At 34.6% G+C, this 16,781-nt stretch overlaps 1 protein-coding gene and 1 long non-coding RNA gene across 10 annotated transcripts in view; one reads left to right on the top strand and one right to left on the bottom strand.

Moving 5' to 3' along the window:
* CCDC18 (coiled-coil domain containing 18) overlaps positions 1–16,781 on the bottom strand; it is a 120,050-nt gene that overhangs the window by 23,392 nt on the left and 79,877 nt on the right. For 8 of the 9 annotated variants that reach the window (XR_008916731.1, XR_008916732.1, XR_008916733.1 and 5 more), the window contains exons 20-25: positions 9,507–9,670; positions 7,777–7,990; positions 5,690–5,789; positions 4,930–5,046; positions 2,968–3,111; positions 748–951 (exon numbers count right to left, since the gene is read on the bottom strand). Coding sequence is in view for 6 of the 9 variants with exons in the window: in XM_056819088.1 (XP_056675066.1) it covers positions 748–951; positions 2,968–3,111; positions 4,930–5,046; positions 5,690–5,789; positions 7,777–7,990; positions 9,507–9,670 (943 nt within the window). In the remaining 3 variants the exon portion in view is untranslated. The remainder of the gene's footprint in view (positions 1–747; positions 952–2,967; positions 3,112–4,929; positions 5,047–5,689; positions 5,790–7,776; positions 7,991–9,506; positions 9,671–16,781) is intronic. The other variant, XM_056819089.1, reaches the window with a different exon arrangement.
* LOC130457491 (uncharacterized) lies at positions 8,960–9,720 on the top strand. The gene is made up of 2 exons (XR_008916735.1): positions 8,960–9,365; positions 9,604–9,720. It is a non-coding gene; the product is annotated as an uncharacterized LOC130457491 (long non-coding RNA).

Below are 16,781 nucleotides of genomic sequence, written 5' to 3'. Positions count from 1 at the left end.
CCATATGGGCAAATGCCTGTCACTACATCTACATCCTATGGATGGAGAAAGTAAGAATGGAGGAATAAATAAAATAAGAATTAGAGGCCTTATAATCAGTAAGGGTCCAAGGCAAGACTTAAATTCCCAACTTCTTGACTCTAGGTCCAGCATCATAGTAACTATATCTGTGTCTTTGCATGATACCTACATTATATAACACTTAGGTACTTTTTGGCATTAGTATCATTTATTATAACCCAGTCAGGGCTGAGGTTAGATAAAAACAATAACATTCTAGAAGATTTTCTTTTTATTCAGGAGTACAAAAACATAATACCTAATGACCATCATATATATTCCTTGCATGTACTGTTTCATGGTATTGCCATGCAGAATACATATATGGTAGGTATACTTTTAATCAACTCAGTCAAAATGCTGGATCAAAATGATTTAAATGACCCCTCAACTGAATTAACATCTAAGCAATGTAGAGAATAAAGGATCAAAGGAGTTTATCAGTGATCCCCTCTAATAAGTAGGCTTGTAATAAGAAGGCTATTTCCATGTTGCCCTAAGCAAAATTACTTCACTTTTAAATTTTAAAAGTTGAATCAAATCTGTTTAAAAATGTATAATTTATTGCAAAAATCTAGGCAAATAATGTAGTCATTTTGCTTATTCATTGAACAGGTTTCATAAATCCAGAAAAGAGATGTTATAATTTAATAATTTTAATGAAAGAAAAATATTTTTAATAGAAACCTTCTCTCTAGAAAGATGTTTTGTTTCTTCTAGCTCATTTGCAAGTCTTTCAGTTTCTCTCTGTGCTTGGATTTGCTGCCGGCGAGTCTCCAACAGCTCCTGCTGAGTTTGCTGTATCTGCTCCTCTGCCAATCTCACCTGCTTCCCTAAATCCAACGCTTCTTTGTATTGGGCTGCAATACATTGTTCCTGCTCTTTCACAATCTGAAAAGTAAAAAGCATTCTTAGGTCTCATGCAAAAGGATGAAAGCTCTCATTTTTTCCCCCTGAGACACCTGAAAGAGTGTATATAGTGAACATTCCAAATGGGTTACTCATTACTTTATGTCCCAGAGTAAATTCCTAATAATAGCTAGCATTTATAAAGCACTTCACAGATATTATCTCTTTTGAATCTCAGCAACTTTATGTGTTATTCTCATTCTACAGATGAAAATAGGAATCAAGTGATTTGCAATCAACAGGTGTCTGAGGCAAGACTTGAACTCCCATCTTTCTGATTCTAGATCCAGCATTACTGTGCTACCTTGCTAGTATCATTAATCTCTCTAGGCCTCAATTTCCTTATTTTTAAAATGAGGGATTTGGACCAATACATTTCAGAAGTCCCCTCCTTTCCAGCTCTAGGTCTATGATACTACATATATTTTTTTCTGATTTCTTTCTTCTAAAATTCTATATATATATATATTGGGACACCTCATCTATTGTGAAAGTGTCACCTATAGGGCTTCAGAAAATACTTAGCAACATATAAGAATTCCTTTATTAGAAGCACATTTTATCAAATATAAATAAAGTCAATTTAGGCAGGTCTAATATAACTTTTGCATGTCCCTACAATATCCTGGTATATACAAACTACATAACAGATTATAATCCTATGTTATTATAATTATATAAATATTTATGTCAGAATATAGAAGAAATCAGATGAAGCTATCTCAATTTCTCATGCTGATATCACTGATACTTATAAAAATACACAAATTTACACATGTTCTGCCTTATGGTATCGGAGCCATAACACCACTATTTGTTATAGGAAAATATTTTAATTGGAATCAGTGATTCCTATTAACCAGAAAAATCAGCTTCAAAGCCCTGCCTTCTACTCTGCCTTTTATAAGAAGTCTTTCCAGGACAGCTCCTCTTCTGCTAGTCCTTACCTTCCATTTACAATGTATGTGTTATCTAATATGTACACAGACTGAAATAACATAGTACTATGTGAGTAGACAATAAGAGCAGGAGGTGAGTGAAGCTGTGGAAGTAGAAAAAGTAAGATTTATTAACTGATTGGACATATAAGATGCCAGAAACTAGGGAGACAAAGATAATGCCAAGGTAACTCATCTCACTCTTTACCTTTCTCAACCTCCTTTCTTAATGATGGAACTCAGGCACTTGTCTCACCCCCACATTACTCTTCAAATAAAACTTTGCAAAGGTAAAGGATTGCATTTGTTTAATTCTGTTTTGGCAATAGTTACGGGAATGTCACACATAAACATACTAAAATAATGACAGCAAATTAAGAACTAGAGATATACTTAACTGTACATCTATTGCACCTCACTTTTAAACAAAACAACCTTCTAAAGAAGATAAATAAAGAGCTTATTCTTCATTTTGCAAAAATTAAGTACAGTATCCTTTTAGAGATGACTTTCCTCAAGTACATTAAAAATGAATATTCAAAAATTTTATTTAAATAATGTTTTTAGGCACACACACACACACACACACACACACACACACACACACACACACACACACATATATATTACATAAAGTAATCCAGTATAAATGGTCACTATGGAACAAATAATGGTTAAATGAGAGCAAATGCTTGATATTTCTTAAGAATTGACTTTGAGGGGGTAGCTGGGCAACTCAGTAGATTAAGAGTCAGGCCCAGAGATGGGAGGCTCTGGTTTCAAATCTTGCCTCAAGATACTTCCTAGCTGTTTGACCCTGGGCAAGTCACTTAAACCCTACTGCCTAGCCCTTACTACTCTTCTGCCTTGGAACCCATACACAGTATTGATTCTAAGATGGAAGTTAAGAGTTTAGGGAAAAAATGGACTTTGAAAAAAAGAAATTTAGTCAATAAACCTTAAAGAATTGAGCAATAATACTCATGTGAGGGTGAATGACTAAACAAAGAGGTCAGTTTTCATTCCTTATGGGGGAAAATCATTCAGAAGAATAACTTACATTTTCAATCTCTGATATTTTCTGTTGTTTTCTTTCTGTTTCCTTTTTCAGTTGACTAATCTCCTGTTCATTTTGTAGTATTTCAAATTCTTTTTCACGAAGCTGGTCTTTACTAATATGTAAATCTTCTTCTAAAACTTCTTTCTGTATGTTAAAGAAAAGTAAGGTTAAAACAGATCTTAATTGCTAAATCTAAAATTCACACAATGAGAGACAATGAGAGACAATTCCATAAGATTTCAAGATTCTAAATAAGAAAGCAATATATTATTTTTAAGCCTATAATAAATAAAATGCTAAAACTTAAAATCTCTATAACCAATAAGAAAAGGTTCTTGCTGCTTTTAGCACTATTTAGTTTCTTTTATAAAAGGAAAAGCTCCCATTACACTTGAGGAAGTAATACAAAGTATGTCATATAGACTTATATGAATGCTATAAAATATTAATGAATATTTCTATTTTATTAGCAAAATAATTAAACTGTACTTTTTTCCATCTGTAGTTTTCCATCGATAGTTTCCGTTTCCAACTGTAGTTTTTCGCTCACAAATTGTGGTCATCTTTTCTTAGTTACTTATTTGGTCCACATAAAGAAATGTTTTACAAAACTAAGTTATTTACTTATTTTATTTATAAAATTTAATCTGAAAAAATGACTGTCAGTGGCCTTCCCTTCTGAAGTTTACATTATAGGTACTCTCAATATTGTTTGCTGTTTTTCAACCTTCTTAAGTTTTTCACCTGCACTAACTTAAGCACCTGCCTTTCTCTTACTTTTATGGCAAGCTCATCCAGTTCAGTCCCTTGGGTCAATTTTATGGGGCTGACTTTTCCATTAATGACCATTTTTTGAGTTACAGACCTGAAATTCCTTACATGGAATTTCTATTTGAATATTCCATAGCACCCCAGACTTAATACAATTTTAAAAATTCATTAGATCCTTCACTTTTCTCTTTCTGACTTTCCCATTTCTATTAATTATGCCAATATTTTCCCTTCAAGAAAGTTGAAATTCTGAAGTCATTTTTGACTTTTCTTCCCTTCTTCAGCCTCTGTATCTTTTGTTGTTGGTAGGGGTGGGTTGCCCATGTGGGATTTTCTGGGCAAATATATATTGGAGTGGTTTGCTATTTCCTTCTCTAAATCATTGTTCAGATGAAGCCAACTAAGGTAAACAAGGTTAAGTGACTTGCCCACATTCACCCACTAAGTTTATGAGGCTGAATTTTAACTGAGGTCTTCCTGATTCTGGGTCCAGTGCTCTATCTACTGTATTACTTGGCTTCCCCACTCCCCATAGCTTACCAGTTGCTAAGTTCTATAATAAATTAAACTTCTGAAATAATTCTCAATTGTGCTGCCTCATGACCATTTCATTATTTTAATTTAGGTCTTCATTAGCTATTTCTTTAATGACTTAAATAAACTCCTAACTAGTTAACTCATCTCCATTCTCTTCCCACCCCAATCTGACCCATATACATTATTACAAGTTTAAATTTCCTAGTGTATCATGATTACATCACTTCCCTTCTAAAAATCCTCCAAAAAGAGTTTTAAAATAGCTTCCCATTGTAAATTCAATTTTTTTTCAGGTCATGACTTGTAAAGTCCGTAAATCACTTGTATAGTTTTAAAATAAAAACATTTTAAAGCTGAAATTACAGATTCTATGTAAACATTTTGCATTTTGGGGGTAACAAGTGGTGAATTTCTTTTTTGGTAATACAGACTTCTAATCTTCAACCCAAACGAAAAAGTACTGTAGAAATGTGAGTTGTTGTCTATGATAGCTGTTTTAGGTCACAATATTTGTAATAATGTATTATAAATTACCTTGTCATCTGTCTCTGTTTTACAATACAAGTTAAGAATTTTTTATTACACCTATAACCTAAATTACTTAAATTTAATTGCATGAGATGGCTTTATGAAGAATTTGTGTAATCTAGTTACCTGTTTATTAGATTCTTTAAGTTCTAGTTTTGTTTTCTCCAAACTACTTTCTAATTTAATTATTTTTTGTTCCATTTCTCCCCTATGTTCGCGAATAGTAACATCCAACTGTGAAACCTAAATATGAAGGCAAATAAATGTATGAAATTGTTAAGGATTCTTTCCTACTGCAACAATACCATTATTAAGAATATTCCTGTTTTTAATAAAGTTAGTACAAAGCATACTGTAAAGTATTCATGGAAAATGTAAAGAATTTAGAATTTTCAGAATTATAGTACACATATATTATGAATCTAAAGAGCAGAAATCTAATATAGTCTCAGATAAGATTACTCAGATTGTTTGCATATAAGATTACTAGTTACACAAAATAAACTCCTGCCCCACAAAGATGACTACTTTATTTATTTTTTGAAAATTTATTTAATTAGTCAGTTTAGAGCATTATTCCTTGGTTACAAGAATCATATTCTTTCCCTTCCCTTCCCCCACCCCTTCCCGTGGCTGACGCGCAATTCCACTGGGTTTTACAAGATTACTACTTTAAAAGCTGCCCAAAATCTTATCATTTCTGTTCCCTTCTAATAACTAGGTAACCAAAACCTTTAATTCCTCTGTTTTATTACATTAGCTAGCCCAAGAGGACAGATACCCCATCTTATAACTTTTAAGAATAGAATTCACATATCAACTCAGCAAATGATGTTTAAGTGTGTTATAATACACAAATCTATAAGGTACCAATAAAGAAACTTACTTGAGCTGCTCTTTGCTTCAGTTCCCAATTTCTGTCTTTCAGTGCCTGGTCCATGCTAAGAAGTTCTTGCTTTTTGTCCTCAATATCAAGCTTGCACTCCCTACAATTTGACAAAGGGAAATACAAAGAACAAAAGGAACACTGAAGATATTGTTATTTTATTAATAAACACAATTCAATTAGTAATTTTTCCTAGAAGCTATGAAAATGTCATTTCCATATCAAAGGGTCTTTTGAAATTCCATAAATATTAATACTTAATTACAGCATCCTCAAAGGCAAAATAATGTTATTTTACATTTTGATCATTTTAAGATGAATTATTTGAAGTTACTCGTCAAAGCACAATTACAAGCTGAAGATTGGATTGGGATAAAAAATTAGAAATTATGTTCATATTTCTTTGCTAATCAAAGCCAGTAGTTTTTTTTAACAGACTTTGGTTTTTAGGCATGGAAGAATATATAGATTTAATGTATATGATAGAACCTTCTTTTAAGAATAATTCTGAAAATATGAAATTATTAATATTAATATTTTTTGTTTCAAAACTGGTAATACATTTTTCTTGTTTCTGAAGCTTGTTCCTTACTAAATAAAGCAGCCAAATTCGGAATTGCAACACAGGTAAAAAAAATATTTGTAAAATGTATTTCTCTCTTTCCAAAAATCTTTGAAATTACCTAAGCTCATAATGGCCTGAGAAATAACTCCTATCTTCAGGACTTTATGGCAACTAAGACAAAGTTTTATATTGAAATGTCTTAAAGGTATACATGCCAACTTTTTAAAAATCAGCTTAACTTGGGGAAAAAAAACACCTATTTAGAACTCTTCTTAAAAAAACAAACAACAAAGGTAACTATTCATACTGCTTGGGAAAAGGTATTCAGAATTCTCTAAGGTAGAGATGAGAGGCTTCACACCTATGCGGGCCTTGGCTTTTTTAGAACTCTAGGTTAAATGGATTATCTTGGGCCTGGCCTTGAAGTTGGGAGTTCCTGAGCAATATTGTTAATAAGAATATATTCACTAACAATTTTAAAGTTTACAATGTGTTCTTCATACAATGACAAAATATGTTATACCTGAGTTATGATGAAAAGTTGATATTTTGAAAGCTTAATAATAAAAACTCACTTTGTAAAAAGTACATTAAGGTTTTATACATTATCTCACTTGATCCTCATAACAACCTTGTGAGTTAAGTGCTATAAGTATTATCATCACTATTTTATAAATAAGGAAATTGAGGCCAAGAAATATTAAGTGATTTTTTTCTCTGGGTCATATATACATAGTAAATGTTGGAGCTGCTCACCAATATCACTCCTACTCCCAGATCCCACATGAAAGAATTAACTTGAGCTCAGCCCTCCAGCTACTTCTGATGAAGTTTCTTAGCCTCACTCCATGGATATGGTTTTCTATCCACTGAGCCAACTAGCTCCCCCTAGCCTCTCACTTCTGCCAAACACTAGCCTAGCACTTCCTGTTATGGAGCCCCAGCATCTAGTGCCAATAGCTCTAACCTGATGGTGACAAATAGGGCTCAGGTGATCCTTGGCATGAAAAGAGCCTAAGCTGTCATCAGCACGGCACAGTATCAGGGGAGTTTATCAGTCCAGGAGATGGATAGTCTGAGAACCACGAGCTAATCATAATTTCATATACAATAGGGCCTCTCTAGCCACAGGAAACACACCCCAAGACTTACTGTGGATGGCTATGAGCGCACACCTGCTGCCCTCCATCTAGATGTGCTTTCTCTCTCTCCCTGCTCCTGCCCCTGAGCTGGGCACTCTTAGGCTCTACCCCAAACCTCTCAAAAACAACCAAAAAAGCGAAAGTGGAAGCAGAAGAGAGCTCAGCTGGGGCCGATTCCGGATCCAGATGGATTTTTGGCCCTTGTGAGCATTCCAGTGCTTTAGATTGACCGTGGATAACTGAAACCACAGAAAATGAACCGGTGGAGAAGGGGACACACTAGTGTATCTGGATCCTACCTGAATTTAAGTAATTTGAAAAGGCGATGTTCTAACATGAGACAATTTGATTATAGTATCACTTAAAATGATTGAACTAACCTGAGTTCAGCTGTGAGATCCTTTATAGTGGAATATTTTTCCTCTAGAGATATTTGAGCATTCTGTAGTACACCTCGCAATTCTTGTAGCTGTTTTAAAGTATTTTTCAATTCAATGTGAGCATTTTGTAGTTCAGACTCTAGCTCTTCTCGTTTCTGCAAGGCTTCCTTTAGATCTTTTTGATATTGATGCTGTAGTTTTTCTAACTCTTTCACTGTTATGAGGGAGAGTAATTTTAAAACCATAATCTAACATTTCAGTATTGAGATCTCTGTAATAATCATAATTATGAACAACCAAATTTAAATCACCTTCAAGTGATTATAAGAAAAAAAAGAGGAAAACACTGGACACTCACAGTCCCTTCTAATCTCATAATCCTAAATTCTCACTTTATTACGTTTCAAAAATCAATCCAATTGACATTCATTTATTAAGGACCTACTATATGCCAGGTTTGGGGCTAGGTGCTGGGGACACAAATACAAAAGTGAGACAGCCCCTGCCCTCAATGAGCTTACATTCTACTGGGATGTACAACATGTTTACAGTTAAGTAAATACAGGATATAAACAAAATAAATACACAGTGATGAGGATGTGCACTAAAAACTGAGGGAATCAGGAAAGGCTTCTTGATGGAGATGGCATTTGAGTTGAGCCTTGAAGAAAGCTAGGAGTTGCAAGTGGTAGAGCTGAGAAGGGAGTACATTCCAGGATGGGGGGCAGATTCTGCAAAGGTGCGGAGGCGGGAGTTAAAACATCATTTAAAGATAATAGTAAGTGGACCAGTCTGACTGCAGCACAGAATGCATGAGAGAAAGCCATATCTGATCAGCCTGGAACAATAAGTTGGAGAAAGAGTATGAAGGGCTGTAGATGCCATTCAGAGGTGTTTAGACTTAATCCTAAAGGCCATGGGGAGTCACAACAGTTTCTTGTGTTTCTAGAGGAGTAACAGGTCAGATTTGCATTTTAGGCATATTGCATTGGCAGATGTATAGACAATGGATTATAGAGGGAGAGAGATTAGAGGCCAATGAAGAAGATAATATATTGGTCTGCATTAGGGAACTTGTAGTGGGAGGAGAGAGAAGGAGATGAATATGAGCTATGTGGATGAGGAAGAATCAGGAAGGATTGATAAATGACTGGATGTGGGAGGTGAAGGAGTTGAGGGAAGAGTGGAATATTCCTCTCTGCTATAACCTGGGTAATGTGAAGATTGGTAATTCAACAGAAATTGGGAAGTTATGAGGAGGGGTGGATTTAGGGGGAAAGATCACGAGTTGTTTTTGGACAAGTTGAGTTTGAGGGGCCTATGGAACATCTAGGTAGAGATGTTCAACAGCAGTCATTTGTAGATGTGGGACTGGAGCTCAGAAGAGAGATGATAGTTGAATCCATGGGAACGGATGAAGTCATCAAGAGAGAGTGCAGAGAGAGAAAAACATCCAGAACAGAACCCTGGGCCACACACACCCCCACACAGGGTACCGGACATGGATGATGAACCTGCAAAGAAGACTGAAAAACATTAAATGGACAGGGAGGAAGAGAATCATGACAGATAAGCATCATAAAACCTAGGTAGGAGAAAGTATATATAAAGAAAGAATAGACAAAAGAGACCAAGAAGCATTAGAATTGAGAAAAGGTCACTGAATTTAACAATAAAAAAATTGAACAAAATATGAGCTGACAGTTAAGCTCAGCTAAGCTATTGCTTACCAGCTTTCACTTTTTTATCTAGTTCTGTCTGTGTTTGTTCTAAGGTCATATCTAAATGATTTAACTGGACTGCTTTATTATCTCCATCCCGCCTTAGGTGAAGTATTTCTTTCTCCATTTGGATCAACTCATCCTTGCACTGATCCATCTCTAATTTTATGTGCCTGTTCAAAAAGGAAATAAAGCAAGTAACAAATGAAAACTAATTCAAATACTTAAATTTTACTGAATTTTTATGATATCTTTTGACTAAGCAAGATTCTAAGATGCTAAATGACAAATAATACTAAAAATATTTTAATCATAACTTAAGATATAAAAAAACCTTTTTACATTTATTCCTGACATAATTATCTATTAACAAAGGAAATATGCAACATCTAACGATACTAGTAGTAAGTAACATGTGGTTTTGATTTAACAAGGCCAAGCATTCCTTCTAGAGCAACTTTTGTTTTAAAATTTTATACAACTATTTTTATGGACTAAGGAGTTACCATATTGCATATCTGGAAACCATTTATTTAGCAACCTCAAATACAAAGTATACAACTGAGAATCCATTAGAGGGGGAAAAGGCCTCTGAATAGCCAAAACAGACATTTCAAAGTCCCTATACTAACACCCTTCGGACTCAATCCCAATAAGAATACATTACATGAATACTAGAGTTTCCTCCAGCTCTAAAATTTTCTAATGATAAACTTAGCTATCCAGTGTTCCAACCCAAAGCTGATAAGGAATAGTAAATTAGAAAGGAAACCGGGAGGTTGCTAAAGATAGGTGAAGAAAACTCATCATTAAAGACAAATAACTTTTAAAATATGATATTCTGGTGCCATTCAGTATAAAGACAAACAACCCTACATATATTTTAAACCCTTTACCTTCTGTTTTAGAATCAATACTAAATATTGGTTCTGAGGCAGAAAAGTGGTAAGAGTGAGGCAATAGGGGTTAAGTGACTTGCCCAGGGTCACACAGATAGTATCTGAGGCCAGATGAACCTAGGACCTCCTATCTTCAGGTCTGGCTCTCTATCCACTGTTTCACCTACCTGCCCCAATAACCCTATATTTCAAAAGTGCCCCTCAGTCATGGAGTCAGGACAAATTTAATATTTTTGTATGATGTCCTACTATATGCAGAGTTGACCTTGAAGCCACAAGAGCCCTGACTCTGACACATTTTAGCACATGCTCCTCAGTTATCTGTTGTTTTCCAGTCATTTCTGATTTTCTTGGCAAAAATACTAGAGTAGTTTTCCATTTCCCTCCCAGCTCACTGTACAGAAGAAAACTAAAGCAGACACAGTTAAGTGACTTGTCTAGTGTTCTAGAGCCAGTAAGTATCTGAGGCTGGATTTGAACTCGGGAAGATGAGTCTTCCCAACTCAGGCCTAGTGCTCTATCCATTGCACTGTCTAGATGCCTCTTCATAATATAAGCACTATAAGACTAAGTTGCAGAAAAGATGTGAAAACTGCAATTGTACATGGGATTTTCTCACTGAGTTTCCATATCAATGAAATTCACCGGTTTAGTTGTTTTCCCCATAATGAGAAATATGTAATACATCTGATGAAGACTTTCCTTAAAAATAATCAAGTTTTGACATCTGATGAAAAAAGGAAGATAACTAAAATTTTATGTGGAATACCTTGTTCTTTGGCCATGTCAGATAAAAGAGACATTATGATTAGATGATAACTATATTAAGACTTGGAAAAAAGATTCAATTCAAGACTTGTATGAAAATGGAATATTTTATTCTGTTAATTTTCAAAGTCTTATGTCAGGTTGTGTGATTCCACAACAATCTAGTCTTTTGATACCATATTTATTTGAGAAACAGGGCTAAAGGAAGCAGTAGGCAAATTTTTAGAGCCCTGATGGTGATTGCTGAAAAATAAGAGACTGAGTGATTTTATACTTTGTAGAACAGTGTTGCCAGAATAGTGAAATTTTAGATGTCTAAAAGATTGGTTGGTTGGTTGTTGTCCTTTGTACTTGAAGAGGACCAAAAAGACACTCCTTTGTTGGGACCAATGTACAGGTCATCCAACTAGGCTGACCACACAAAGAAGAGTTTGAAAGGTCCTACCACAGTTGGGCACAAATAGCTGTATGAACATTTTGGATGGAGAAGTCTCTTAATTTGTGCATCTCATGTTTCTTTAGAGCTACTGCAATTTTGCTTTGTTAACAGGGCAGTGTCTTTTTTGACGTGGACATGCCATGCTGGATGGTTCTGTGCCAGTTTCTCATGTCTCACGAACCAAATTTAAAACATCCCTTAAAATACTTAAAACCAAAGAAGAAAAGAAAATCTGTCCTCTTCCTTTAAGGTGGTATACTTTCTAAAACAGTTGGTAGGATCATTATACAACTTTATTTTAACTGAAAATGGTACATTCTAGGGAAAAGTGGAATTTATATTAGCTGAAGTCCTTATGACAATGCTGAAAACAGTAGTCATACAAGGTCTGTTTTGGACAAGAGAAGATTTCCTAAAACATGAGGTTAAAAAAAATTAAAACCATTTAATGAAAAAATTTTAATTATTCAAAACTTGTTGAAGAGCTGAAAAAGGAGCAGCCGTGTTTATAAAGAAAACTATGGAGATAAAGTAAGAATAGGTAGAGAAAAAAGAAAACTTGCTGCTTTAAGTAGTTTTAATTGTGAAACCATCTTCCCTTTGGGGATGTTATTATGAAGAAAAATGAGAAATTTTCATAAGAAAAAATGATTTTATTTCATTCTTTTATCAAAACTATGGGGTTAGAAATTGCCTTTTAAAAATCATTTTTATTTATTTCATTAAATATTTACAAATTATATTTTTAAAAACATTCAATTTAAAAAATTTTGAGTTTCCAACTCTTCCTCCCTCCTTCCAATCCTTCTCCCACCCCTTGAGGAGGCAAGTAATATGATATCAATTATATATATATGAAGTCATGCAAAACATATTTCCATATTAGTCATGTTGCAAAAGAAAACACACACAAAAACTTAGAAAAATGAAGAAAGTGAAAAAAGCATGCTTCAATCTGCACACAGTGTTTATCAGTTCTCTCTGGTGGTATACAACTTTATTTATTATAATAGGTCTTTTGGAATTGTTTGGACTATTGTCTTGATTAGAGTACCTAATAAGTCTTTCACAACTGATCATCCTTAAATATTGCTATTATTGTATATAAAGTTCTCCTGATTCTTTGCATCAATTCATATAAACTTTCCAAGTTTTTCTGAAACTATCCTGCTTATCATTTCTTAGCATAATAGTAACCCATCAAAATCACATACCACAACTTGTTCAGTCATTCCCTATTAATGGACATCTCAATTTCTGCTTTGTCACCACAAAAAGAGCTGCTCTAAATAAAATTGTCAACTGTTAAATACTAAATTCACATGTAGATTGTTCAAATTATTCCCATGCAAATTTCCATCCAACCACTAACTCCTTAGAGTTCTATGGGGCTTATTCACTAATTCAACAAACATTTATTGAGTGTATATAAAGTAGGTGAGGGGTAAGATTTAAAAAACCCAAAGCCATAGACCCTGCCCTTAAGGAACTTACAATCTAAAAAGGTCAGCTTCATTATAAGTTTAAAAGTTTTTATAGGGTAGACTTAGAAAACTTACTATTACCCAGATATGATACACATTACTCCCTCCTACTATGCCCCAAATGTGCCTAATTGCTATTCCTCAAGTTCTTTGTTCCACCTCCTATCTCCAATTCTTGGGTTGCCCTTCCTTCTTCATGCGTTCCTTTTTAATTTCCACTTCCTAGAATCTGTATTCTACTTAAGGGCTCAACTCTTAAGACCATTCCTTATCTACATATTTATATACACATACATTATTTCCTCTAAAAGAATGTAAAACTCCTTTAGTTTTATAACTCAAAGATTTAGCAAGGTGTCTGACATACATAAGTGTTAAATAAATGCTTGTTGATTTGACCATTTTTATGGTACAGAAAAGTACGGAAGTTTGGCTATTATCCTGCCTCTCCCTAACCCTGAGAGTGAAGGTAAAATCAGACCAGGGAATGACACTTCCCTATCACACAAAAATCTAGTCCTTTTTTCTCCCTTATAGTATGGCAATTTCCTGTAGTCTTGGCTGCAAATGGGTAAGTGAAATAACTGCATTTTGTCCTACAGACTTGTGGGATAGAAATCATTTTAATTGGGTCCTAATTCAAGGAGCTGTTATAGGTTTATTTTCCTTTACATAGAATTTTTTCACATAAGACTTGGATAGTCTATACTTTATCCAGAAGTTATCGTTTCTCTTTTATTCGGATTTTTTTGATGTTTTTTATTTCTCTTGTCAATTGATTCATATATCTCATAACTCAGCCATGCATACCTAAGTGATCCCTGTGTTTTTCAATACCCTCTTCAGGGGGGGATGTATAATTATTCTAAAATGCAAAGTTTAAATTCTTTTAAGTGTAATTTTAAGTTAAGAAACATGCTACCTCTCCAAATCCAGAAAGTGAACTGTTTGGAGAAGGCACCATGAAGATGCCTCCACAGACCACACACTGCACCAGAAGATCCAGAGTGAATTTTGGGATGTGTTGATTTGAACTGTGTGGGATTGAATGCATTTGTTTTGTATGTATGTTCTTATGCAGAAGGGGACTGCCCCCAACTGGCTTTTTATCAATGCGCTTAGCAATCATGAGTTTTGTTCTTTTTTCTTTTTATCCCCAAATTACTGTAATTTAAAAGTTGGTTATGGTTACAGGATCCATTGGAGAAACTAGTCTTCCACGGATCTCAGCGGGAATGTATAATTGAAAATCTGTTACTCTAAAAAAGAACTACATTTTCTGGGAGCCCACTGACTTCCTGTAGACAGGGGATATTAAGCGGAAACCTGGAGGGTCCCGCCCTCTTTTTCACCCTGTTGGTGAGCATGGCAGTGGTGACTGGAGATTTTAAAATGGCTAATCAGCCATGGGCATGTGGTTTTTATTTTGTATCCCTCTTATTCCTTTATTTTTAATGATCATTAATAAATCTCCTAAAATGTAACATTTTAATATCTGAGATTTAATTTTAATTTTTACAATACCAAGATATGGTCAAAATGAGTATATGAATTAGATATAGTGATGCCACAAATAAATTAGGGGAATATAGAATAGTTTGCCTGGTAGATCTATGGAAAGGGAGAGAATTTATGACCTAACAAAAGAAAGATAGCATTATAAGACGCAAAACAAATAATTTTGATTATATTAAATTAAAAGCCTTTCATATAAACAAAACCAATGTAAACAAATTTAGAGGGGAAACAAAGTAGGAAAAATTTTCTCTAATGAAAGTCTAATTTCTCAAATCTATAGAGAACTAAGTCAAATTTATAAGAATATAAGCCATTCTCCAATTGGCAAATAGCCAAATGATCTGAACCAGCAATTTTCAGATGAAGAAATCAAAGTTATTAATAATCATATAAAATGTTCATAATCCCTCTTGATTAGAGAAATGCAAATTAAAATAACTCTGGAAGTACCACTTCACACCTATCAGATTGGCCAATATGACAAAAAAGGAAAGGGGTAAATGTTGGAGGGGATGTGGCAAAATTGAACACTAATGCATTGTTGGTGGAGTTGTGAATTGATCCAACCATTCTAGAGGGCAATTTGGAACTATGTCCAAAGGCCCATAAAATTGAGCATACCATTTGATCCTATAATACTATTACTAGGTCTGTATCCCAAAGAGATAATTAAAAATGGGGCAAGGGCCTACTTGTACAAAAATATTTATAGCAGCTCTTTTTGTGGTGGCAAATATTTGGAAATTGAAGGTTTGTCCATCAGTTGGGGAATGGTTGAACAAATTGTGGTACATGTTGAGCATGGAATACTATTGTGCTATAAGAAATGTTAAGCAAGATGATTTCAGAACAATCTGGAAAGATCTTTGGGAATTGATACAGAGTGAAACAAGCAGAAACAGGGAGAACATTGTACACAGTAACAGCAATATTGTATAATAATCAACTGTGAAAATTTGGTTACTCTCAGTAATGTAATAATGACCTGGGACAATTATGAAGGAATTACGATAGGGAATGCTATTCATCTCCAAAGAGAGAACTTTTGAAGTCAGATGCATATCAAAGCATACTTATTATCTTTCACATGAGTTTATTTATGACTTTATTTGGGGGTTTTGGTTTTGTATGAGTGTACTCTTATAACTATGTCCAATATGGAAGTGTTTTGCATGATAATATATGTATGACCCAGATCAAATTGTTTACCATCTCTGAGTGGGGGGAGGGAAGGGAGGGAGATATGGTTTGCATATTAAATTTTGGAAAAGCATGTTGAAAATTATTTTTCACAAATAATTAGGAAAATAAAATATCTTTGAATTTTAAAAAGTAATTAATAGAACCTAAAAATAAATTGTTTTGTTTTGTGAATTTCAGTTTTACTCCACCCTGCTTAGTCTTTAGAATTCTAGCAACCAGGAATGTATACACCCCTACTTAAGGATTAATTGTGAGGAGGATGGCCTATCACCAACATGTGCTAGCAAGTGACAAATCAGAAACAACTGACTGACACCATGGCCTGTCCAAAGCCAAGTTTAAGCCACCATAGGTACATGTGAGACACAGGAAGTGATGTAAAGAACTGTCTATATATTTTATGTCACTTTTCTCTCTCTCTCTCTCTCTCTCTCTCTCTCTCTCTCTCTCTCTCTCTCTCTCTCTCTCTCTCTCTCTCTCTCTCTCTCTCTTTCTGTGGTGAGGTTACTGGGAGAAGCTTTATAGCATGGTTTAGGTGAAGTTGATTCCTCCTTTCCTTTACCTCCTAAAGCACTATCCTCTTAGGAGACCCCTTATCTCGGAGTAGACCTCGTGGCTGGAAGCCAAGTTAGATTTAATCTTCTGAGGAGGCCTCATGGCTGAGGCCTCTGAACTTCCCTTGGCTTGGGTTAGGCTGGAGAAATCTTGCACCCTTTCCTCTCTCTTCTTCTTCTTAATTTCTTCCTACTTTTGTAATTAAACCACCATAAAAATCCCAAACTGACTTGAGTATTTTATTGGGATTGAATTTAAATCCCTGGCAACCACTAAAATAGTAAATTCAGTCAACAACCCTAATTTTACCCCTAACAGCTTCTGACCTATTTTTTAACTGCCTTCCTTTCTATTTCTGGGTCCTCTCTCTCACCTCAGCCCCCTATCCTTCTCTTATTTTCAACCCTTTCTACTTCCT

Source organism: Monodelphis domestica, chromosome 2 (genome assembly GCF_027887165.1).
Source record: "Monodelphis domestica isolate mMonDom1 chromosome 2, mMonDom1.pri, whole genome shotgun sequence".
Taxonomy (NCBI): Eukaryota; Metazoa; Chordata; class Mammalia; order Didelphimorphia; family Didelphidae; genus Monodelphis; species Monodelphis domestica.
The sequence above is the reverse complement of the archived record's forward strand: the minus strand, read 5'-3'. Positions and strand labels throughout refer to the sequence as shown.